The following is a 26,312-nucleotide window of genomic DNA, read 5'->3' as shown; positions in this document are numbered from 1 at the left end:
CTGCATGAGGGTCATTCCTGCACAAGGAGAGGTAGCGGGGCCGGGTTTTCTGAGAAGTTGCTAGCGTAAGGGGCCATTCCAAGTTCTATTTCTGGAAGACACTCATGCATAAGCAGCAAATCGCATGAACAGCTGGATTAATGACAGCATTAATAGTAGTTGAATTTACAAGTTTTGTACTGGTATATTTGAATCTAGGTGGCTCTGGCTCTCTAGGGAGGAGCATGGGGAAAATTAAGCCCATGAGGTGGAAGTGGAGAAGGTATGAAGAGAAGGGGGGGGGGGGGGGGGGTGACGGACGGACACACAGAGGGTTTTGATAAGGAAGGGATTTTATCCAGGAAGGTGAGTAGTACACATAACTATACAGGGGATTACTTAAATTTGAAAGTCATCTTACATCTTATGGGCACTTTGGCACAGAGAACTGGGAGGTGTTAGATATATAGCTATCCTATTAGGCAGGGGTTTTCTATATCACATAACACGATGAGTGCTAGGATAAAATATATGACTTGGAATGCGGCGAGCTTAGGCTCCCCCATTAAGAGAGAAAAAGTGCTGGTTCATGTCCATAAATCACAAAGTGATATTGTTTTTCTTCAAGAAACTCATATGATGGACAAGGAGCACATTAAACCATTGCTTCTTCAATTTTATCAGGTATATGTTTCATCTGGAACTTCCAAGCACAATGGATTGGCAGTTTTAATACATAAACAAGTGTCCTTTTTCTTGGAAAAGTCTTGGTCAGTTGCTGATGGGAGAACTATTTTGATAAAAGGAGCCTTATATTGGAAGAATATTAGTCTCTATATATGCTCCAAACCAATATGATCACACATTTTTTTTTTTTTTTTTTTACAAATTTGATCAAATGTATAATTGATCAGGGGGAGGTAATATGGTTCTAGGTGGTGATCTTAATTGTGTATCAGATCCTGATTTAGATAAGTGTTCCCTAACTAAAATATCCAAAATGGGCAAAGGGAAGGGTATACAGTTTCTGTGTGATACTTTATCTTTACAAGATATTTGGCGGGGGGAGAGGAGAGAGAGAAAGGAGACCTGAGGTGGTTTTTTTGCCTCAATTGCCTGGATCCTTGAACCATTTGCCTGAGGGTGAGGATGCTGCCCCGGCGGCGAACAGGTCACGTTACAAACGTCATCAAGGAGAGACCGGAAAGTCTACAAAAGCCGGCCCCTCCTGCGGCATTAACTCGGGGAGAGGAGAGAGAGAGGAAACCCGAGGAGGTTTTCTAAATACCTGTTTTTTTGCCTTGATTGCCTGGATCCTTGAACCATTTGCTGAGGGTGAGGACGCTGCCCCGGAGGCGAAGGGGTCACATTACCGACGTCATCAAGGAGGGACCGGAAGGTCTACAAAAGCTGGCCCCTCCTGCGGCGCACTGGAGCCGCTGGCGCACTGCCCAAGGGGTGCGCGGCTTTGACTGGAATATCGTGGACCGAGGAAGGAAATTAAGAATTGGAGCTGAATTCCTGCAAGTAAGACTGTTTAAGTGGAAACTTATTAATCCTCCTCTCATTTACCCCCAAAGCCAGGGAAAACAATATATAATTAATAGAAGAAGGAAATTTTGAATTTGATTTCAATTCAAATACCTTTCAATAACTTTATGCCTCATACAAAGAGAAAGGCTCGTATAAGGGAGACTCAGGCTTCATCTCCCTTATCAACACCATCACAGCCTCAAAGAACTTCCTTCTTCAATGTAACAACTGGTACCATATCGGGAGAGGGGGCCGCTGTGAATGTAGCTTCAGAGTAAGAAGCTACTTCACTGGCCAATGACATCTCTTTAAGTGCCGGCGCTCCTAATACTCCTTCCCCACCATCAGTAAATGTAAGAGTATCCCTTGGACTTTCAGAGTTGGATGTGGGTTCAGATGATCGTATTTTTCCTAAGAATGGAGTGAGGAGTGGAGACCTGCCCGAGGGGGGAAATGAGGAATCCCAACCTGTGCTGGACATAATCTTGCACCAGAAATCTTCAGAGATTACTATGGATATATTATGGACAGCTATTAAGTCTTTGGAATTAGCTATAATTAAATTAACACAGACTACTGTCAATTCCCAACAGAGGTTAATGAACGTTGAAATTATTGTTTCTTCATCTTAAAATAAGCTGGTTAGTTGTGAAGAGAGATTAGAAAAGTTGGAGAGTGTACAAAGAAATTTTGTAAAACCAGAAATAATTAATTTAAAAAACCTGGAATTTATGGAAAATCAATTGAAATATTCCAATTTAAGAGTTTTGAATTTTCCTAAGCAGGAGTTGATACCAGCTGTAGAAATGTTTAAGGAATACTTACAATATACACTAAAAATGCCTAGAGGAATAGCCTAGTGGTTAGAGCAGTGGGCTACGAACCAGGAGACTAGGGTTTGAGTCCTGCTGTTGCTCCTTGTGACCTTGGGCAAGTCACTTACCCTCCATTGACTCAGGTACAAACTTAGATTGTAAGCCCTCTGGGGATAGGGAAATACCTACAGTACCTGAATGTAAACCGATGTGATATCTCAGATCTAATGTCAGTATATAAAAATAAATAAATAGTCAGGCACTACCAGCTTTAGCGAAAGCTTATTATATCCCTTTAAAAGTTCACATGTATAATGCTGTTCAAATGTAAACCGGAGTGAAGGCCACTAATACTTCGGTATATAAAAACAAACAAATAAATAAATAAATAAAATTAGATAGAGAAAGACAGATGGGAAAAGTGCAGTCAGAAGCCCTTAATTTATCTAAAGGAAATAAGTGGGCCTGAGCCGTTTAGCCAGAGTCCACCACAGTAACGGATGTGTCACCCGCAATGTGTGGCATCCGTCAGTAAACAGGGAGAGAGGGGGAGGAAGGCAGGGGGAGGAAGGCAGGGGGAGGGGGGGGCGTGTCATAGGCAGGCGACCATGGCGCGGCTCGATGACGCGGCGGCTCCTTTAAAGGGCCACAGCCGAATAGCACACCCCCTTTTTCAAGCAAGTCAGCAAGGTCGAAAAGACCACGCTGACTGAGAACGAGAGAGAGACCGCGAAGTAGTCGGCGCGTGGCCTACCATGCGGGCTGAGAGAAACACTATCGGTGAAGGTGATCAGAAGCGAGGGCCGCTCCCCCCCCCCCCCCCCTTACCAGGCGGGCAGAGAGAAGCAGTATCGGCAAGGGTGATCAGAAGTGAGGGCTGCTCTCCTCTCGAATTGGTCCGGAGCGCACAGATCCGGTTCTTTGCGCTCCCACTTCACCCTCGAACCCATCGGAGCATTCGGCTCCTTACCAAGCAGCCCCAGTGCCGAACACAGCCGCAGGAAGGGGTTATCCGGCACGCACACGGAAATAGCTCGCAGGCACAATTGGCTGGAAGCAACCCACGAGGTTGGAGGAGGTCAGATCACGCGAAGCATCGGCAGCAGGCAGCCTGAGCGCCATTACCAGCAAACCGCAAGTATTAAAAAAAAAACAACAAAAAAACATATATAACGTGCAGGGAAATAATAAAGATTATAATATTTTCAAGCGTGTTTTTATTTGCACTCGCTGCTGCGTTCAGGCACGGACGGATAAGCATTAAGGAGGATTTAATGTGCGGGATCGGGACGGGACAGGATCCATGTGCGGGAGCGGGACGGGCTGCTGCAGGCATTCACCCCCTCCCCCAATACGATAAATAAATAAATAATTAGCACTCTGACATGGCCTTTCTGTTCATAAGGCTGTAGTTTTAAAGGTCCCACGGGACCAATCAGCAAATACAATCCGGGAGCATGGCAGTGCCGGTGGGGGGGGGGGGAGAGAAATAGATGTGATACCAGGGTTCAAGTCCCGCTGTTGCTCCTGATGACCTCGGGCACGTCATTCAGGCCATCACCACTAAGAGGGGGGGTAGAATTAGGAAAAGGGGTGAGGGGGAGGAAAGCATAGCAAATCAATACAAAGAAACATTAAGGTAACAGGCAACAAACCTTGGGGGTTGCAGTAGGCCGAGGGCTATGAGTTCAACTCAGTGGGGGAGGAGGAGAGAAATAAATAATTAAAAAAAAATTTTTTTTTGTTAATTGCTAATAATAATAATACAATGCCGGTTCAGGAGAATTCATGTGTATGGAAAACTATTAACGAATCACTGTTTTCTTGCGGCATTCATTAGGCGCAGCATGTCACCCCGCAGAGCAACACGAGCATTGACAAGGCCCACGAATACAGGTCGCAACCAAAGACTGACGAGATCCAAGGCAGCGGAAAAAGCTAGGATCAAAGGGGGACCGAACTCAGAACCGGCAGCACCACAGGGGGCGCGTGGTAGGAAGAGGACAAGAGGAGAGGGCAGCAGAGGAAAAAGGGGCGGCGCCAGAGCTCCTACTCGGCGAAGGGAAGATCAGCAAGAAGGCGAGATCGAAGACCCTTCGGGAGCGGAAGCAGTTGAGTCAGCGGCAATGGAAGAACACGAGGCCCACACAGGCGAGCGGGGGACAGCAAGCGACTAGTTGTCGAGGCAGCGGAACACACGCGGACGCTCACCGCAATACGCCAGATGGAGGGATGAAAGCTGGCACGAAAACGGATCGGGACGTCCAAGCTTCTGGAATAGCAAGCTGCATCCACAAGACCAACACGGTTACGGCAATCAAGATGACTAAACTTGGCGGGCCTCAGACAGCTCAAGCTGGAACAGCAGAGCAAAGTGGGGCGGGGGAGAGCAAGGTCCGTACCCCAGTTGGAACTACAGTTGGGACTCGACAAGGAGGCCATGGGAGGGGCCACAACATGGAAGGATGAACAGTCATCACTACCAGCCTCCATGGGGGTCATGGACAGCACCGCCTCAAGGACCCCCACGGTATTAAGACACCGAGCAAGGACCCGGGTTACCACTACGGCATACAAATACTGCATTCAATTACGAAGCCAGAAATCGGCAAGATACGGATGACACGTCTAGGGGAGCGTTGGACAGGAATACAAGGGCATCAGCTCAGCCCTGGGGAGAAGAGACAACATTGCAGACCGACCAAAGAGGGTCGCAAGATAACGGAAATGAGGAGGAACAACTATCAACAAGCCAGGCAGCAAGGAGACCGCTGACTGAGCAAGGCAATGCCGGTGAGTTAAGGGACAAAGAAGGGGATAAGGGTCCAGAGCCACTGCCTACCGGGTCGGGGCACTCGGGGACAGACAGTAGCTCTGTCACAGAGAAAAAGAAGCGTAAAGCTAAGCGCAAGCGCAGGGCTAGCACCAGCTCCGATAGCTCATCTGACACATCATCATCCGACTCAGGTTCAGAAAGCGAGCATCAAGGAAGCAATAAGACAGGGGATAAAGAGGCAAGAGGGCCGCCAGCGCTCACAACCTTGTCCGAGCTCTGGGAGGAAGTGCCCAAGCAACTAAGGAAGAAAATACGAAGGAGGAAATACATTGACATCTTCAGTATTCTTCATGGGCGACGGAAAACCGATGAACGAAAGAAGTCGAAAGACTCGGCATCGACCAAAGAAAAGGAGAGGAGAATTCCGAAGAATATAGTCAACTGGACGATGGCATTCTTATATATGGCTAGTGTAGTGGGGCGTAAAGATCATTCGCAATATGGACCCATGCTAGCATACGCAGTTAATATCATGAGAGCTTATCAACAGCACGAGGGCTGGTCGTGGTTGAATTACGATGAAAAGTTCAGGGATAAGATGGAGGGATAAGATGGGTATATATCGTGGGGAACACAGGACGTGAGCTTGTGGATACAACACATGACTTGCAAATCATCAGAGCAAGGAATGAGAGCAAGGAGCTCGCGAAGGACATCTCCTTCCCGTTACGCAACGAAACAAGCATCGGCGCACGATAACACCTGCTGGAGATACAACAAAGCCGTCTGCACGTTTCAAGACTGCAAATTCAAACACGTTTGCACTAATTGCGCAGCCCCACGCCCAATGATAAAATGCCCTAAAAAAGCAACGACTGGGACATTTGCTCTTCAGCATTCGAGACCAGGCTATTCCGGCTCGCCTTCTCTTGGCTTTCTTCGGAGCTCTCAGAGTCAGCGAATTGGTGGCCCGCAACAAAAGGGATGAGGGAGATAGCGGCTTGCTGCTGAAGAACGTAGAGTGCACAACGGAGACGTTAAGTATAAATATACACAGATCAAAGACAGATCAGCAAGGTAGAGGAGTTACGTTACGGCTCAATCAGGTCACTGGTTGCAACACATGCCCAATCTTCAATACTAGGGAATATTTGGCAGTACGACCAGAGGGAGGAAAACACCTACTTATCCATGGCGACGGCTCCCCGTTGACAAGATTTCAATTAACAGCAGTGCTGAAAGTGGCAGTAAACCAACTACAGTGGGGCACTAGGAAGTTCAGCTTGCACTCGTTCAGAATAGGAGCGGCCACAAGCGCAGCACAGGCCGGATTAGAGAAGGACATGATAAAGAGGATCGGAAGATGGAAATCTAATGCAGTCAATGCCTACATTCGGTTAGACAAGGTGATCTGTACTGCAACTAACCAAACTTATTAATTATATTTTACAGAGCAACAGCGGGTTCAGCGACTAGCATGGATTATTGGCCACTCTTACGTACGATGGGCGGCCAAAAGAGCGATAGGACGACCTTACGGACGACATCTGGGTTTGGCAACACAAGGGTGGGTTGTCACGTGGACAGGAAAACCCAGCATGCGTTGGAACCAGTTATTGCCCTTGTTACGGCGCCTGAGGGAGTCCCAGGCGGCTCCAGACGTGATGATTATACATCTGGGGGGCAATGACTTGAATTCATTAACATGCAAGAGCTTGCTCCAAATGGTTAAAAACGACTTAAAGTTAATAGCGGTATTATACCCGAATACTGCAGTGGTGTGTTCGGAAATCATACCAAGGCTTAAGTGGAAAGACTCAAAATTATGGAATAGAGGCAGGAAGAAAATTAACAGGCAGATGGAGATGTGGACAAGCAAGAGAGGGGTACATCAGATCAGACACCAGTGGGCGGAGGACAAGTGTCCGGGATTGTTCCGAGAGGATGGTATACATTTGTCCGACATAGGCTATGACATCTTTAATAACGTGTTACAAGATGCAATAGAAGCGGGGTACGCAAGGAAGCGAAAGGCCGCAGCCAGTTAACTCAGTGGGGGAACACGAGGCAAGGGTCCCCCTACCTCGTGTTATGGCGGTTACCCGGGCCAGTTGAATATATTGTAAGTGGTGCCGGCGGCATCACTGGACGGCGTGGTAGCCGGTCAGCACCAGGGGAGGCGCAGAAAGGTGGGAGCGCAGAACGCTCCAATGGCGTGACCCCCCCCGCTGGGGAGTGGTGACTCGGCGGGGGCCCACGGCTTAAAAAAAGTCGCCTGGCTCGGTTACGGCGGGCAGTCAGTGACAGCTCATCGGCTCGGGTACCCCAGGTTGTTTATTCATATGTGTAAGAAATAAAGCTGCGGCCTTTTTGATACCAATAACAGTTTCAGCGTCTTTTATAGTTGGGGATAATAAATACAGGGGGTGCCAACAAAGGAAAAAGGGGTTGGACAAGGTAAGGAACACCCAACACAGAGGATAAGTGGTGGCTGCTAGCGTTAATAAGTGGGCCTGAGCCATTTAGCCAGAGTCCACCACAGTAACGGATGCGCCACCCGCGATGTGTGGCGTCCGTCAGTAAACAGGGAGAGAGAGGGGAGGAAGGCAGGGGGAGGGGGGGCGTGTCATAGGCAGGTGACCACGGCGCGACTCGATGATGAGGCGGCCCCTTTAAAGGGCCGCAGCCGAATAGCACCCCCCCTTTTTCAAGCAAGTCAGCAAGGTCGAAACCCACCCACCCATCCTGAAGAAAGGCAAGAAAGAAGGATATTTAAAAAGCGAACACTGGTTATAGTTAGGATGTTATATGTTAGCAACTCAAAACATGATGTGCAATTTCACGGTTAATGTCGCAGCTGGGCGAGGGGCGGTTACCCGGGCCGGTTGAATATATTGTAAGTGGTGCCGGCGGCATCACCGGATGACGTGGTAGCCGGTCAGCGCCAGGGGAGGCGCAGAAAGGTGGGAGCACAGAACGCGCCAATGGTGTGATCCCCCACCGGGGAGTGGTGACTTGGCGGGGGCCCACGGCTTAAAAAAGACGCCTGGCTCGGTTACGGCGGGCAGTCAGTGACAGCTCATCGGCTCGGATACCCCAGGTTGTTTATTCATAAGTGTAAGAAATAAAGCTGCGGCCTTTTTGATACCAATAACAGTTTCAGTGTCTTTTATAGTTGGGGATAATAAATACAGGGGGTGCCAACAAAGGAAAAAGGGGGGGACAAGGTAAGGAACGCCCAACACAGAGGATAAGTGGTGGCTGCTAGCGTTATTGAAACCTCAATTGACACAGATATATCTGAGAGCCACACTTCTAGTAACCTTTATGTTTCCTATAAAAAGAGACACAGTACTTAGTTTATTTCTTAGATATAGATCAGAGAAATTCCACGGGCAACAGGTCTGGATATATCCAGACTTCGCTAGATCTACTCAGAATAGAAGGAAATAATTTTTGAAATTGAAACCAGAGGTTCTGGCCAGAGGGGCTGGATTTATATTGAAATTCCCGTGTAGGTGTGAAGTGAAATATCTGGAGCATAAATATGTCTTTTCAGAAATATCTAAGTTACAGGAGTTTATAGATTCCCATCCCCCCAATACAGTGTGAGGATACTTCTCCCATAGTTGTTAAATTACCTATAAATCGCTCAAAAAAAAATTGATTATATCTGGTATTTCCTTGAGAGAATACAGAGAATTCAAATATTGATTCTGTTATATGTTTTATTTTTGCTTTTCTTTGTATGTTGAGATATATGTATACAAGTACAAATTTATTTTGTAAACATTTTTTGAAAACGCAGACATAAAAAATTTTAAAAAAAGATATTTGGCGGGTTTTACACCCAACAAGACCAAGATTATACACTTTGGGGCAGATTTTAATACCTACGCACGGGGTAGAATTGTGTGCGCAACCCAGCGCCCACAAATCTATGCCCGATTTTATAACAATGCCCGCACAGCCGCGTGCATGTTATAAAATCCAGGGTCGGTGCGCGCAAGGGGGTGCACACTTGTGCACCTTGCGTGCGCCAAGCCCTAGGGGAGCCCCGATGGCTTTCCCTATTCCTTCCGCCCCCCCCCCCCAAACTTCCCCTCCCTTTCCCTACCTAACCCGCCCCCCAGCCATACCTAAACCCCCCCCCCCCATACCTTTGTTTTGCAAGTTGCGCCTACCAGCTGAGTGCCGGTGTGCGATCCCCCGGCCTAGAGACCCTACAGAGGCCTCTGGCCACGCCCCCGCCCCTTTTTTCAAGCCCTGGGACATACTCGCATCCCGGGGCTTGCGCGCATCGCTGGGCCTATGCAAAATAGGCTCGTCGCATGTAGGGCTTTTAAAATCTGCCCCATTATGTTAAAGCGTATCCCACAAAATCAAGAACTGATTTTCTTCTAACATCTGAGTCCTTGTTTAATGAAGTGAACAAAGCAGAGACTGGAAACAATCATTTCTGATCACTGCCCAGTTTTCTGTACAGTGAGGCCTGGTATGTATCAATGGAGAATGCAGGAGTGGTTAAACTTAGAATCAGGTTTTCAACAGCATTTAAATGAGAAATGGCAACTATATGAGGGAGATAATCAACAGCACAAAGCCAATTAAGCACAATTTGAATACAGTGCAAACCTAATGGTCTTTGTTAGCTTCTGTGATTAACAGCAGAGATAGTTCAAACACTTAAAAGACCTCCAGTTTAATCACTAAGGGCCTCATTTACCAACGCTAGTGCATGCTTGCGCTAGCAGCGCAGTCTTGCAGTATCAGCGCAAGCGTGCGCTAGCGATATAGGAGCAGAGTCTGCCCCGGAAGAGGAGGAGTCGGGGCGTCACCGGGACCGACTCTGCAAAGAAGGCGCGGACGGCGAAAAGGTAAGGAGCCTTTTCGCGTCCTATTTCGCGCCCAATAGCACCACCTTTCACGGTGGCGCTATTGGGTGCGAAACCGGCAGCGATCGCACCGCGGCGGTGCGATCGCTGCCGGCTAGCGCAGGACCGCCCTCCTGTTTCGCCCCCCCTGCCCCCCATTAGCGTGATTTTCTAAAGTATCGCAGGCCTGCAATACTTTAGAAAATGAGGCCCTAAGTCTGTGATTCAACTGGGTCTTTTAATCACAGTTTTTTTTATTTTAGCAGGAAAGTACAAGCGTCTTTTAAAAGTTTCATTCCAAGGTTTTTCGCTCTGATAGATATTTTTTCCACTTGGTCCGGTGCAGCACAGTAAGGGACGAATTAAAATAAGCTTAGTGATGTACCATTCAACAAAATGGTTAGCTGGAATGTAGATTCTGAAATGCACCTTTGCACAAAGAAAGAAAGTAAGACTTTAGGTATGCAAATATTACTTTTACCCCGGTGTTTGAACTATCTCTGCTGTTAATCACAGAAGCTAACAAAGACCATTAGGTTTGCACTGTATTCAAATTGCGGTTATGTTTTGGTTTCAGTTCTTTCTATGGTGTCCGGCATAGAAAAGGTTAATAAAAGTCTGAGTCTCGAAAGATTTTTGTGATTAAAAATGTTCTCAGCCAGGATTGATTTTATGGTCCGGATTACAGGTTCAGCTGCAATACCAAGGTATGCGGGGTTGCCCCAACGCGTATTGACACAATAAAGTGCGCAAATATTTAAATATATCTGCTAATAACTAAAGATTTTGAGTTGACACTACTTGCGCTATTTTAATTTTGTTCTTCACTTAAGAAAAAACTGGCACATCTCTATACTTACCCATAAATTCCCTCATGCACTTTAATACTCAATTTTTTTTGACTAGCATTTCCATCACTTGTTTTTATGATTTATGATTTTTTTTTTATTGCTTAACATTTTTAATCTCTCTCATTATTTAAAGGATTCAAACTGAATATAAATGCTTTGACTATGTAGAGTGACAGAAAGAGTGGGTATTCAATCTCCCAATTTCTACCCAGCTGACATGGCGTAAGCGGTCCCTTTTCCTTTTTAATTTTTGATTCTTACTTTACAATTATAAATAATTTTTTTTTTTAATTTTCCTTTCATTCTTAATTTCTTTTGTAATTTAGTCACCGCTTTATTTTACTGTTTTAATTTAGTTAGTTTTTAATCTAGTTAATTTTACTTTTTAACTATTTTATCTATTTTTCTGTTGATATGCTCCGCACTAACACCAAGTTGTATTTTTAACAATTTCGTCATTCACACACCACTGTACACCTCATTGTATTTAAACAATATGGCTCTATATAGACACTTATGATCTTTGTATCTGCTTATAAATCCCTTCGCCTTTTAGTTTGATTTTTTATCCTTTGTTCCTGTTATACGCCATTATGATGTCTTCACACGCATATGTTTTTGTGAGTCATGGTTTATCTGCATATTATTTTAATTGTCTAATTTGATTTTTTATATTTTCAATTGTCTTTAATGTTTATGCACTTATGTATGTTGTTTGACTTTTTTCTTATATATGTGCGTTTTAGTTTGGATTTAATTTGAATTTTAGTAGCCCCTGAGGCCGCTCTTCAGAAAAGAGCGAAACTTGGCCAGAGTCGGGCTCAAATTTTGTCAGAATAAAGTTTTCCATACACCGACCTTGTTTCTTCTGTTCGCTATACAGCCATCTTGGATTGGCTTTCGGTTTGTTTTTTGGAGCTATACTACTGGGGCATTTCAGGGTCTAATGTTTGATGACAAAAAAAATGAATGTCTATTTCAATGATGTATAAATATTTGCACAGCACTCACAAATTTAGTATTTACACCAGATTAGCCGAAGTTTGGTCACGCGAGTTAAAAATCATCATGTCAGAGGATGATATTTTTGATTGTGATATTTTGGCTCGAAGAGCAATGAAATATGTTATGTGGGATATACATTTTAGAATTTTGCACAGAACAATATTTTGGCCAAAAAGAGCATATGCAGCAAAAATGGCATCTTCTGGCAGCTGTTTGAAATGTTCACATTCAGTAGCATCTTTGGTACATTGTCTATGGGATTGTGGGCCTATACAGGGATTTTGGAAATTGGTAACAGCTTACTTTATTTTCTATTAATATCCCAATCACAATTTGGTCAGCGGAAATTTGTTTATTGGGTCATGTCCATGTGAACTCAGACCTAAATCTAATCTATAAACTTTTGTTGACAAAAGGATGCTTGGTGGCACTGCATCTTATATTGTGCAAGTGGTTGGAACCATCAAGTCCGACCCTAGTTTCTTGGCAAACATTGTTCATGGACTTATATCTACTAGAAAGAAAATCAGAAAGAGGAGGCTCTATAAAAGCACAAAGCCTGTTGCTGCAAACATGGACACAGTTTGTGAAAAAATTATCCTGGGATTTAGGAAGTTAGGCCTAATATCCCATCTCAGTGCAAATGTCCATAAATGTGCGCTTTAATGTTTACTAGTAGCATTGATATGTCAATTGTTTATTGTTATATTTTGATGTACTCAGAGATTCAAGTATACAGTTGGAATTACTGGAAAGGTTGAAAGGGGGATGAGGAGTGGGATTCTATTTCACATCAAAGCAGAATGGTCAGACTTTGTTTATTATGAATTATTTTGACACCATCACAGATCGAAATCAGTTGGGGAGCTGATGTTTATTTAGATTAATAGCCTTTTAAATACAGAATTCACCAAGTGATGATCAGCAAGCTAAGCAGGACAGATCATGGCAATAGGGTTTCAGTGGTTGTGATATATGTTGTCACACTAATAAATAGTGTACCCATTAGGGTATGTACTAACTAGCATACAAATATAAGCATGTCACAATGATAAATAATGCAAAAACAAATAGTACACAGTCTGTTCAAAATACATGCTCTATTCATCACTGTAAACCTGTACTAGGACTACCTCCATATCTTCAAAGTAGAAATACAGTAGCAGGCTGATGCAAACAAAGTACAAACATATCAAGAAGAGCAGAAAAGTGACCTCAGGGAAAAGACAAGGGCACACTGACACACCCAAAGTACGTATACAAGGACAGCTTAAGTGTGATCTCAGAGCTGCTGTATTTTGGGTTTTTTTTGTAAATAAGGAGCCTAGCCATAAAATAAAAAACATTGAACCCTATATTTCTGAAAAAGAAGAATTATAAGAAATAGACAATACAACAAAGGCAGAAGAATTGAGAATAAAACTAGGAGGAGGGCTATAATCTAAGAAATAGATTTAATTTTAAAGTTTACTTAACATAAAAAGTTATCAAAATAACATTTACTAAGAGGATCCTATTCAAAAGATTCATGTGGATAAAATTAGCTTTTAACTGCATAAATCTGGTCCTGTAAACAAACACACACACACACACACACACACGCGCGCGCGCGTACGTCCAGGTAACTTCATATGCATAAAAGTTTTGTCTGAACAAAGTTATTCAGACAAAAACAGGCAGTACTAGAGGCTAACATTTATCCAGATAGCACCACACTGAAAATATCCAGTTAAATATGTGTGGATAAGATAGTTTGCACAAATGGCAGGCCTAAAGTTGTCCAGGAATAACTTTATCTGGATAATCAGCAGAAATCTTATCCAGTAAGCTGAATTTCCAAATAAAGTTATCCATATAAAGTTATCTGGATAACTAACCCACTCACCAGTTTATTGAATATGGAAGTCCATTGCTACAAAGTACCAAATACTGTGACATTACCAAGTGCTTTATTTCAGGTACAATCTGGAGGGCTTCAAATTCTTTGATCTTTACTGGATCAACATCCTCCTCAAGCTCCCATGTGCTTTCTTCATATGACAATGAGCACCATTTAACCAGATAATGAGTTACCTCCTGCAGAAAAACAATATAATAATAGCAGACAGTGAGACTATATTTATACATATATATTCAAACCAAACTTACATTAGAAAAGATAAAGACCAATCATAAAAGGAAAGGAAATTCTAGAGTAAATATTGTGCCCTACAGACAGTGCCTCTAGCCTCCTGCAATTGTGTGGCCATGGAAGAAACTACCCAATTAGTTTGTTGCCACATAAGTGACAACTGCCACAGAATGAACATACCTGAAGCTTTCCCACGTCTTATTTATTTATTTACAGATTTATATTCTCGCAGCAAAGCAGTACTAAGTGGATTACAAAATCTTACAAGAAACATTTTAGTTCACTCAGTACACTAAAACAGACAAGTCTTAATTCAATCTTTTGAAGAATGCTTGAGTCGCAGCTCTCTCTGCTCCTGCTCCAGCACCTAACCTCGTAAACAGCATGCAGGGAACAGGAGGGAGGATGAGGCTGCTGAAGAAGGACCATAAAGACGCCACTGCTGATGCCACTAAGGGAATATTGTGGACTCAAGGATTATCCTTAAGAAGATGTGGAAAAGATGATTGCCCCTTGAAGCAGGACCGCGGGGTTCGAAACGCGATCGCGTCGGGACTTTACTATGAGCGAAGTATTGCATTTTTGCTGATTTCTATGAAGTTATACTTGAAGTGAATTTTCAATTGCGATATTTGGAGTTCCCGTGGCAATATGGACTTATTTTAGTCAATTATAAAATCCAAAAAAATAGTTGAAAGATATAATAATAAAGTAATGTGACCTTTCCATGGTGGGTCTGATTGATATACAGACTCGTTGCGTATTGGTCCTACAAAACTATCATATTCTTTGCATTGAATTGTGTTTATGTGGCGCATTGTAATGATAATAAGATTGACCAGGAAACCAGTTGTTTAATATTTTGTACTTGTACTTAAGGTTTCTGGAGTACAGTGTGTAGGGCCGATTTTGTTATGGGTATATCTGTTACATCCTTCTCAGTGAATACCAAAGCAAAGAATACATTTATCTCTCTCCTATGGCTCAGTCATCCCTAAGTGCCCCTTTTACCCCTTGATCATCTAATGGTCCAACTGATTCTCTTACAGGCTTTTTACCTCAAATGTACCTGAAAAAGTTTTTATGAGTTTTTGCTTCCACGGCAAGCTTCTGTTCAAATTCCCTCTTTGCTTTCGTTATCAATGCTTTGCATCTGGCTTGCTAGTACTTATGCTGTTTCCAGTTTTCTTCATTTGGATCCCTCTTCAATTTCTGGTAAGAAGTTCTTTTAGATATTATAACCTCTCTCACCTCACTTTTCAATCATGCTGGTAGTCATTTTGCCTTCCTTCCACCTTTTCTAATGCGTGGAATATATCTGGTCTGGGCTTCCAAGATGGTATTTTTAAACTACATCCATGCCAGAGCTAAGTCTTAACCTTTGCAGTTGCTCCTTTCAGTTTTTTCCTAACCATTTTCCTAATTTTATCCTACTCACCTTTTAAAGTTAAATGCTGTCATAGTAAATTTCTTTTTTGCACTTCCTCCAGTTAAGTCAAATTTGATAATGTTGTGATCACTATTGCCAAGTGGCTCCAACACTGTTACCTCTTGCACCAATTCTTGTGTTCCACTAAGGACTAGCTCTAAAACAGTTTCTCTTCTTGTTGGTTCTTGTACCAGCTGCTCCATGAAGCATTCATTTATTTCATCTAAGAACTTTACTTCTCTAGAATGTCCTGATGTAACATTCACCCAGTCAATACTGGGGTAACTGAAATCACCCATTATTACTGTGCTGATGATTTTGTTAGCTTCCCTAATTTCTTTTTACCATGTATTGTCTGTTAGATCATTCTGGCCAGGTACACAATAATACAACACCCCCACTACTCTTTCATTCCCTTTTTCACCTGAAATTTCCATCCATAAAGATTCAACATTGCATTTTGTTTCCTGCAGAACTTTTATCCTATTTGACTCAATGCTCTCTTTAACATATAGTGCCATCCCTCCACCAATTTGATCCATCCTATCATTTCAATATAATTTGTACCCTGGTATCACAGTGTCTCATTAGTTATCCTCCTTCCACCAAGTCTCTGAGATGCCAAGTATATCTACCTCTTCATCGAGTGCTATACACTCTAATTCTCCCATCTTATTTATTATGTTGAGAACGATGTATGCGGGAGCCCCTCTTGCCAAGGCGCAACCTTGTAGGTAGGGCCTCAAGGTCTACGCTGATGGCAGGTGAGCAAGTATGGGCATGGGTCAGACTATGACCAAGTCCAAAAGTCTATACAAAGACCAGGCTACAGCTGAAGACCTGGCAAAGGCAAGGCTGATGGCCTGAGCCAAGGCTGAAGGCTGAAGCAGAGCTGAAGACTGAAGTCAGGAACCAGGCTGAAGCGGAAGAGTAGCTGAAGACTTAGAGCAGGCTGAAGCCATGAACAAACTGGAGACTGGAAGAGGCTGAAGCTAGAACAGGGCAAGAGCCAGACTGGACCTGGAACCAAGAAGAAGCAGGAACCAGGCGACCTTCTTGCTGAGGCAACACTGGAGCATCCTTTTATAGGGCAGCTGGAAAGACGTCATCTGAGAGTGCTGTGTCCTTTCTTGCCATGAGCCCCTTAAAACTGGCTGTGTCATGCGTGTGTACACCTAGAAATGCTCCCCGTTTCATGTGCAGGACCCCAGAGGCAGGCAGAGCTTCAGAGTCTCAATGCGTGAATGAAACGATGGTGCAGGGAAGAGGGTTTAGATTTGTTAGGAACTGGGCTTCATTTTGGGGAAGGGATGGGCTCCACCTTAACCAGAGTGAAACCAAGCTGCTGGCACTAACCTTTAAAAAGGAGGTAGTGCAGCTTTTAAACTAGATGATGGGGGAAAACTGACAGACGATCAGAAACACATGGTTAGGAATGATGTATCTTTAAAGGATACTAATAGAACAGGGAAAATAGGGCATCCCAATAGAGAGGTTGCAATAAATGCCAAAGTGGACCAGGTACCTTTAAGTAAAGTGCAGAAAGATTTCAAAATTATCCGTGTCAATGGACGAAATATCTGTTAAAAAAAATGCTAGAAATCTAAAATATTAGGCTCACCACTTGTAGGACCAGCCACGTGTGCGGCCTTACTCAGCTTGTTATTACGAATTTGACACTGTCGCTCCCCGTGCCAGCAGAGTTTCCTTCCTAATAACTGAATCACCAACTATAATGGCCATCCTAACCCTTCCCTCCTGGACACGTGCTACTGGAGACCTATTCTTGGTACAAGAGAATATATTACCTTGAGGGCAGGTTCTAGCTATAGATTTGCTTCCTGCCTCATTAAGCTGATGCTCTCCTTCCAGGTGACCTTTTTCCTCCAAAGCAGCACAGGGGCTGCCAGATTGGAGGCAGGACTTCTCTACTATGTCCCTGAAGGTCTCCCTCTATATACCTGTCTCTCTTAGCTCCTCAAGTTCTGCCCTCTAGCCTCCAGAGATCGGACTCATTCTGAGGGCTTGAAGCTCTTTGCACTTAGTGCACACATATGACCTCTCGCCCGCTGAGAGATAATCATACATGTGGCACTCAGTACAAAAGACTGGAAAGCTTCCTCTCACTGCAGGACTACTTCCTGCATCATAACTTTGTTGATTTATCACCGATTTAAAATTTCAAAGGGAGCAGGGATGTAAAGCTAACCTAAAGTACTTTTAGTCTATCGATTTATTTTAAATTTGTCTGGCAATGATCCTTGAAACATTACAATTAATCTACCTATATCTTCCTAATTACTCAACTTATGTTAATAAGTTGAGTAACTTGTTTTGAAGTAAATTCCTTGTGTATAAAATCTGCAGCAAATTACTCCTACCAAACACAATTATCATGTAAAATTAAACATATAAAACCAAATAAAAACAGATAAGGTCTAGTAAACAGAACAAAACTGAACAAAAAAGGCATTTTTTGAGTGCCTTTTAAGTAGAATGAGGACACAGGTAAGGGGCCCTAAATAAACTCTTGTGGACTGATTAGTGTCACTTCACCTAACACCAAATAAGTTTTACATGTACACTATGTACTCTATGGGTCTGAACCTACAACTGCACATTCCTGCTCCCTAGAGATGAACAAGACCTAGTGCTTTATGAACTTTATAAGTGGGCTTCTGACTACAGACTTATGCAATGACAGCATTTGATGCTCGACCCAGAAAGAAGGCCCATTATTTGTTCAGAGGTGATAGATCTTCAACATGGAAGAGGCCAAATGTTTTGTTGTAGCTGCACTATGACATTAGCATAGCTATACAAGCTATTGATCACCAACAGAGTGAAGACATAGCTACAATACCTTCATCCAAGCATTTCTAAATCTATTCCACTGGACAGTGTATGGAGGTGAGTACTAGCTAGATAGTGCCAAGTTCCACAGAAAGGAGTTTCTTGTTTGGCTCTTGCTGTCTTCCTTGGGAGCATACAATGAGCCTTCTGTAGTATGCTCCCAATGAGGCACATTTCTCACATGCATTTCTTGCATGTGAGAAATGTGCCTCATTGGAATGGACAATGGCACTCTAGCATGCAAGGTCATGTAGGTTCCAATCCTCTTATCTAGTGAAGCCTTAAGAAAAAAAAAAACACAATGAAAAGAAACAAGCAAAAAGTGAAATTTCAAAGTATATGACCACTTTACTAGACAACATGTATAGTTCACCAGATTAAAAACAAGTCAACGTCTTTGGTTGCAAAGACAAAATATCAATTAGAACATGACATTGTAACTAAAATTACCAGTATATTTAGTGGCGACATGTACATACTTAGTTACAAATGGCAACATGATACATACAAAATCATGGCAAAATCATGATTATGTCAAAGATCATAGAAAGTGGAAGTGGCGACCCAATAGCTACAGTACAGCTCTAAGGTTAGAGCTGATGCCAGCACAACTATGTGAGGCAAGAGAAGGCCCAGACACTCCATGTTGAAAAAATGCACTCAAGAGGCTAGCCTAAGGGGCCAAGAAAGCAAAGTTCACGTAGCAAGCAGCAGGACCAGGTCTGGAGAGCACAGCATGGAGGCAGCAGGACCACAACTGGAGAGCACAGCATAGAGGCAGGAGCCCTAGGAGATGAGACACCAACATACAGGCAGCAGCAGGATGAGATGAGACACGATGAGAAGAGACTGCAGCAGGATTGTGACTAGAGATTGCATCAAGGAGGCAGGACTATGGGCAAAGTATAGAGGAGGCATACCAAGTAAACAGCAGGACGACATTGGTAGACAGTAGACCATCCCCATCATCAAGCTGGCACAGGGACTCTGTAGTCAGGATGGGCCCAGCAGGCATCTTCCATCTAGCCAGCACAGGAACTCTGTAGTCAGGACAGGCGCAGCAGTCTTCTTCCATCTAGCCAACACAGGTATTTGTACAAAGCGCTGGCTGGGCTTGGTTGGACAAGTCTTCTTTATTTGCTTTTTTTCTCCTTTACTTCTGGGGGCCTCATGGGCCTTTTGGGTTGGGGTGGCATCTGTTTGAGGGGTCTACCCCTGGGCCTTCTTTCTAGTCAGGGACTTCAGTGTGGAGTGGAGTCCTGGGAAGCTGGGGAGGGCACGAGTGGAGGCTCTGAATCTGAATTATTTGGGTCAATGCATGTGTCATATTATTTATAGATGTAGCAACAGTGGTTAGGCCCTGTGTAAGGGCAGTTGCCTGATCCCACAGGACCTGGGTGTGGCTGATCTGAGCTCTCCTCAAGCACCTGTATGTAGTGAAGATGGAGCCCATGCCTCTTTTCCCTGTGGTCCAGCAACTCATGCATTGTGTGCTCCATTGCTGCAACTGGAGGTGTTTTGAGCCACTGTCTGGGCCTCCAAAGTCAGCATGTCTGGGCTGGTGTGTGGATCTTGCTGCGTGGCTGCTGCATTCTGCTGGTGATGTGGCATGATGGAAGCAAGTGGTGTCGGCTGAACTTGCTCCTATGGCAGGCATAACTCCTCCATGAAGCTGAAGATATTTAGGCTCATGTTGAGAAGTAATCGAGGGGTGCCAGTATCTGGAGGTTTTGTGGCAGCTGCTGCTGCTGTGCATCCTCCTTTTCATTCCACTGGGTTTGTGCATCCAGTTGTAAATTAGCTGGCATTGGTGGGACTGCACTGCTGGTCCCTGGAATGAGCTGCTGGTCCCTGGGGCTTCACGGCTGGGACCGGAGGTTTCCTAGGTAAGAGCTATGGAAACAATGAAGAAAACATAAGTATGAATGCTCAGGTAGTGACCAGGCCCTTGTCCAGCCTCTCCAATACATCCGGTTCCAGCTGTTGAATGAGGCGATCCTCCATGGGGGTCATCACAATGGGGAAAGGGGCTCTTCCTGTCTAGCACAGATATTTATTCCGGCTCGCCACCTTGTTCTTGAGAGGGCCACCTGCTGTCCTGTCCTTTTTATTCCGCTACTCCAGAATATGGCCTGATAGTGGTTTGTCGTGTTATGATGAATGTCTCTTCACTTTATTTTCCATCAAACAAACTCACGATTCATTTACAAAGCTTCCACGACTTGCTTATCGTCTGGTGTAATATATCATTCAGTGCCCTTGTGAGAAAGTATATGTGGGAAAAACTAACGGTCTTTGAAGACTAGATTGATCGAACATCGCTCCTATTTGGCTAACAATCAGATTAATGCTCCGTTTAAGTAAGTCACTGCCACGATTTCTCACATACATTTGATGAATTACAAGTTGTGTTTTGGAACTCATACGTCCGTCCTGGCGCGGAGGCGACCATAATCGTTCTATTACTCCAGTCTGAACAATGCTGGATACATCGGCTGAACACTGTACAATCTCAGGGTTAAACATCACCCTGGACTTACAGGTGTTTCTGTGATGATTTCGGAATCATCACGAGATGACGTCACTTGTTTCCCATTGGCTACGTGATAGCAAGGCCCGCTTGATTTAAACAGAGTTTGTTTTGCTATCTTGGTTTCTGTCCATTTTGAAATCAAGCAGGAGACCTTTTGGTCCCAAGTAAGGATTCAACACTCTGCTCACCTAGAAAAGCTAAGTATTTAATATCGACATTATTATTTAATGTTTTTCTTTTTCTGTGCCAGTTTAAGAATTGACAGAAATTGAACATACACAGTAGAAGATTATACCTACATGCTCTGGAAATTTACTGTTTGTTTCTTTCATATCAGATGGAAGGATTAGAAAACTGTGGTCTTGTTGGCTGACAATTTCAATTTTTGATAAGTTTTGGCTCCTGAAGAAGCTTACAAGCGAAACTTCGGCCGTAGTTGAGCCCATTCACCTGTAGCTGAAGCCTTTAAAATTGCAACGTGTTCTCTGATATCCGTCAATTGTGGCGACTTAACGTGTATTTTGGAGAATGAGCCTAATTCTTTGAATCCAATTTGAAAGATGGACTGATATAGAAGTGACTGCAAATGATTGAGAAGACCGAGCGATCTCCATATTCATAGGAGATACGCTGTCTGTCTTGCTGATGCGGTTCACTTTATATAAAAAAAAATTTTCACTATAATACATGAAAAAATTGAATACAAAAATAAAACAAAAAATAAAAAATAGATTTATGATCATTTAAGTGGGCAATCTTTTTTAAGTAATTATTTGGTCTTCCCTTTTCCTAGTGTACATTATCTGTGGGATTTCCCTGCTCTTTTTGTTTCACTGAGTGATAGTGTGCCATATCTAGCCCTTGGTTGCACTGGACGTATTGGCCACACAGTTCCCAAACAGCATGCTGTAGTTTTTGAGGACCCTGGTGATGATCATGTCGTTGTTCTCAACGCTGAACTTTAAAGCCCGAAGATTGAGTCCCGCCCTGCTGTTTGGCTGACAATGAACCAGGTGCCACTTCTGCTTCCAGGGAGGTGTCACTTTCCTAGATCTCATTCCCACGCCCCGCTCCCTTGCCTTCCTCCCCCCCCCCCTCACCAGCCCTGGCAACTCCCCTCCCCTCTGTCTATCCCTACCCTGCCATCCTCCACCTCCCATTCTTGCCTGCCTATCCCCTTTCTCCCTCCCACCTCTCCTAATCATCCTTCCCTCCTCCCTATGACTACTCCTGTCCCTGTCCCTACTCCTCCTACCACTCCTGCCCTCCTTTTTCCTCCTCCTCTTCTCTCCCCATGCCTCTCATGCTCCATCCTCTCCAGATCTTCACTCCTCACCACCACCATTCCCCTTCACACTACCACCACCAATCCCACTCCTCCTCACTATCACCACACAAAGACAAATGGACAAATTGGAAAAACTTACAAAAACTTCCACACACATGAAGACAAGAGACAAAGGTAAAGGTAAACAGATACAGAAAACAACAAGACAATGCACTCAGAAATCGCTAGCTAAACTCCTACTCCAACCACTATCCAACTCACCTCCTCTTCTCTCCCATGCCTGACACACCCTCAAAGAAGCAGCTGCAGGAAACTGGTATATATAAACCAAGAAAATAATGCGCTAGACGTAAATTGGCATGCGCTGCATAAATGATGCTAAAGCATCGTGCAATATGATATCGTAAGTTGTAAAACTTATCTATGCAATGTAGTAGTATATCAGAAATTAGCCTTACCATGCCCCCTTTTTTTTTATCACAGATTCTAACGCGCCATATTTCTGCATTATAGCAATTTGATGAATCTAGGCCTTATATTGTAAGCCTTCTGAAGACAGAGAAATACCTACAGTACTTCAATGTAACTTGCCTTGAGCTATCAATGAAAAGGAGTGAGCTAAATCTAAAAAAATAAATAGAACCAGGGCTGGGATTCAGCTCCAGAAAATTCTTCCCTTATTTTATATCCTCTCCCAAATCAATTCTCCCAGTCACTGCAGTACCAGTCCTTCGCTTGGGTGCCAAGAATCCCTTCAGAAGGTGACAATAGTGGGTTCTAAGTCCGGTCACTAGGTGTCACCCTTGGGCAATGGCTGGGATTCCTTTCCACCAGGTGCTGTGAATGCTGCTTTTGCTGCATCCCCAACCTTGACTGGCTCAGGAATATAATTCTGATTCCCCACATAGCAGTGTGCAGCACTGCTGCTGAGCTAATAGGCCTGCCTGCAGTCATTCTTTATATAAATCAAAACCAAGAATCACCACCTACTATTCCTTAAGTGACTCACTAAAATATTATACTCCAGCAACTCATTAAATTAATAAACTCTTATAAAACTGATAATGAGTTGCTGGAGTATAATATTTTAGTGAGTCATTTAAGGAATAGTAGGTGGTGATTCTTGGCTTTGAATTATAAAATGAATGACTGCAGGCAGGCCTATTAGCTCAGCAACAGTGCTACACACTACCAATGGAGAACCAGAATTAAATACCTGGGTCAGTCAAGGTAGGGGGGATGCACCAAAAGCAACATTTACAACTTAAGTTTTATAAGAGTTTATTAATTTAATAAGTTACTGAAGTATAATATTTTGGTGAGTCACTTAAAGGGTAAAAGGTGGCAATTCTTGGTTTTGATTTGTTTTCCCATATTTAGTTCACTGATTGTAATAGTTCATTAAGGATTTGATTTTAAAAAGTATTTACATACTTAAAATTGGGTTTTACATGTGAAAATGCACTTTACCCACGTAAGTGGGCTTTTGAAAATTGCTACAATATATGCGATTGAATTGTCCATAGGATATTCACATGTAAGTACACTTTGCATGAGTAAATATTTTTTTTTTATTGCTATGATAATGTTACATTTACACGTGTAACTCCTTTTAAAATTATCTACAAAGTTTCCATTTTGCTATACCAGTGGTCATTCTTTTTTTGCCATATTTGTAAAACATTTTGTGTAACAAGATGTTAACTTTTCTAATGCGCTCATTTCAGGCTCTTTTTGATTTGGTGATACTTATAAGATTGATATTATTGATGCCTTGTAAAATTAGTTAACCATGTAACATCATCCAGAACTGTCACCAGATTAAGCCAGAAGAGAGCGCCCCCTTCTGCTGATCCCCGCCAGTCCTTTTTAATGACCTAGCTGCACAGGCAGCTATTTCCATCACTTCTGTAGTGACAGTGGCAGTGTCGCCACCCACTCCCCCCCACCCCCGCCCAGGCCAGCCTGTTATCCCAGATGGCCAGCCATCTCTTCCTATGGCCCTGATATTGACCACACCTGATTGGTCAGAGATGATGTAATGAACATTTCATTCCAATTCCAGATAGTGCTTAATATTTTAAAACAAAGAGAAAGATGTACAAAAATGCTCAGGAGAGTATATTTAAGGTAAATATATATTTATTTAGTATAAGATTTGGGGGGGGGGGGGGGGAGAGGGTTTAAAGAATTTAAAAAAACCAAAACCCAAAACAAAAGATGGCGTTTTTAGCTGATTCAGGTGAACACCACTGCTTGCTATACATACTTCTTCAATACACCACACACAGCATAGTAAGTATAATTTTCTTTTAAACACTTACCTCGCCTGTTTCAGAATCTTTTGTGTGGGCTACCTCTAAGACTCGATCAACCTCAACATAGTCTGGGTTGAACAGATCTTCATCGGGCTAATAACACAGGTAAAAAAGGAAAGGCTGTAAAGTTCCAATCAGGCCAAAAAACAAAGAAGCAGGTAAACATAAAAATCAATCTTCTCTGCCCCTCCTTCTAAACAGGCAAAAGTGTCAAAACAAACAGTCTATGAAAACACTACCATTCAAGTCTGCACGTATAGGGGGAATCCACCACTACATATGCACAGCTACTTTTGAAGAACTTCACAAGTTGTTCTTGAGATATCATAGACAGAAATATTAGCATATAAATTATGCATTGATATTGTCTGATAAATATTTATATATTTGTACTGAAATACAACCTTAGAGAAAGAAGAAGTGAAACATGGCGGCTCCTGCTTCCATAGTAATAAATATAGGTTCTATTTTGGACCCTGCAGGAGTGCAACCACTATAAGTTATAGAACATGACATCATAGCCATTAAAACATTCCCAATGTATATGCAGATAGGAAATTCAGCATCCAGCCACAGAGCTTATCCTGTTTGTTCAGTTCATCTGCATTGGAAGCTTGGACATCTCCACTCTGAGGAGGACATTAGCACATTCATCAACCTGGCAGCTGTGTGCCAGCTCTGAAAGGACAGAACAGAAAATGTCTCTCTGTCCCAGTCCCCTTGTTTTACAGAAGCCCAAATGCAGTCAAACACGCTGCAGTTCATGATTTATTATTGCAAGAAAAATATAATCAGGAAGCAGTTTATACCTGCAGCTAGCACCAATGCAGTTCCTTAACTAGACAGAGATCACTAAAGAGTGTAAACAATCTAGAATGTGCACATACCAATTTCAAGTAATCAAACTACTTGGCACACAGAATGTTATTTTCCTAAGAGTGCTTAATTTCATGAATGTATCTGCTCAGATTATTAAGGCTTTTGCTTTCTCTTTTCACCACTAACAGGGTCTAATAGAATTTATGAAGTTTGGGACAGAGGGTGATGTTCTGATCCACGGTTCTCTAATTCTGATATTAGAGGCCAATAATAAAGATATGTATTTGTTGGTATTTCATACACTTAAAAACATCACAAATGTAATCACTTGAGCGACATACTTATCTTTATGTGAGAAAAGTAAAAAACATGAGGAAAATCCAGTATTGTGATATATCAGCACCACATAACTACATCAGAACCTTTTAATGGGAAAGAGGAGGATTTAAGATGGCAGAGGTATGTTTCAACATGCTATATAAGCTTGTTTATGCATTCTCAAGTTTTGCTTTCCTGAGCTCTGTTTTTGGTTGCTTGGGAAAACTCCTATTCTTAATAATCTGCGTACATTACCCTGTCTGGGTGCTTTCTGGCCTGACACCCTACAAGGCATGGAATCTTCTAGCCCCATGAAAGCTGATCAGATGTCAGCTCAGTTTGATGAAGCCATTGTGGAATCCAGTGGGTGTTCAGCCGGACACCCCTCTGTGCCTGATAATATCAGAGAGAGGGCCATTTTGATGCAAAGGATCTTTGATGGTCCAAAAGAGATTTTTCTTGCTGATGGGAGATGCTTTGGGCCCTGCAGAGGAGACTATTCATTTTCCTCTTCAGCAGGAAAGTTGTGAAAGTCCTTCAAGTTTTTACAGAAATTTCCTCAACCTGTCCTGTTTAACCTTGGAGTCTCCTAAAGAATCTACTTTTGGGGAAAAAAAAAAAAAAAAAAAAAAAAAAATATATATATATATATATATATATTTGGAAAAATAAATTTCTCCTAAAGAAATTACTTTTGAAATTTTGTGGTTGGGTATTTCAAGTTTAGAATTTACAGTTGGATTTTGCTACACCAGGATGTGGTTATCTTAAATAAAACTATTCAGCAGTA

The 26,312-nt window shown here is 42.9% G+C and overlaps 1 protein-coding gene across 4 annotated transcripts in view; it reads right to left on the bottom strand.

Annotated features, from left to right (window-relative positions):
• The window catches only part of CHD6 (chromodomain helicase DNA binding protein 6), a 586,770-nt gene that overhangs the window by 328,588 nt on the left and 231,870 nt on the right, over positions 1–26,312 (bottom strand). For all 4 annotated transcript variants that reach the window (XM_029614845.1, XM_029614844.1, XM_029614846.1 and 1 more), the window contains 2 exons: positions 24,392–24,478; positions 13,775–13,909 (listed from right to left, as the gene is read on the bottom strand). In XM_029614845.1, the coding sequence (XP_029470705.1) occupies positions 13,775–13,909; positions 24,392–24,478 (222 nt within the window). The remainder of the gene's footprint in view (positions 1–13,774; positions 13,910–24,391; positions 24,479–26,312) is intronic.

Source organism: Rhinatrema bivittatum, chromosome 8, assembly GCF_901001135.1.
Source record: "Rhinatrema bivittatum chromosome 8, aRhiBiv1.1, whole genome shotgun sequence".
NCBI classification, from domain to species: domain Eukaryota; kingdom Metazoa; phylum Chordata; class Amphibia; order Gymnophiona; family Rhinatrematidae; genus Rhinatrema; species Rhinatrema bivittatum.
The sequence above is the reverse complement of the archived record's forward strand: the minus strand, read 5'-3'. Positions and strand labels throughout refer to the sequence as shown.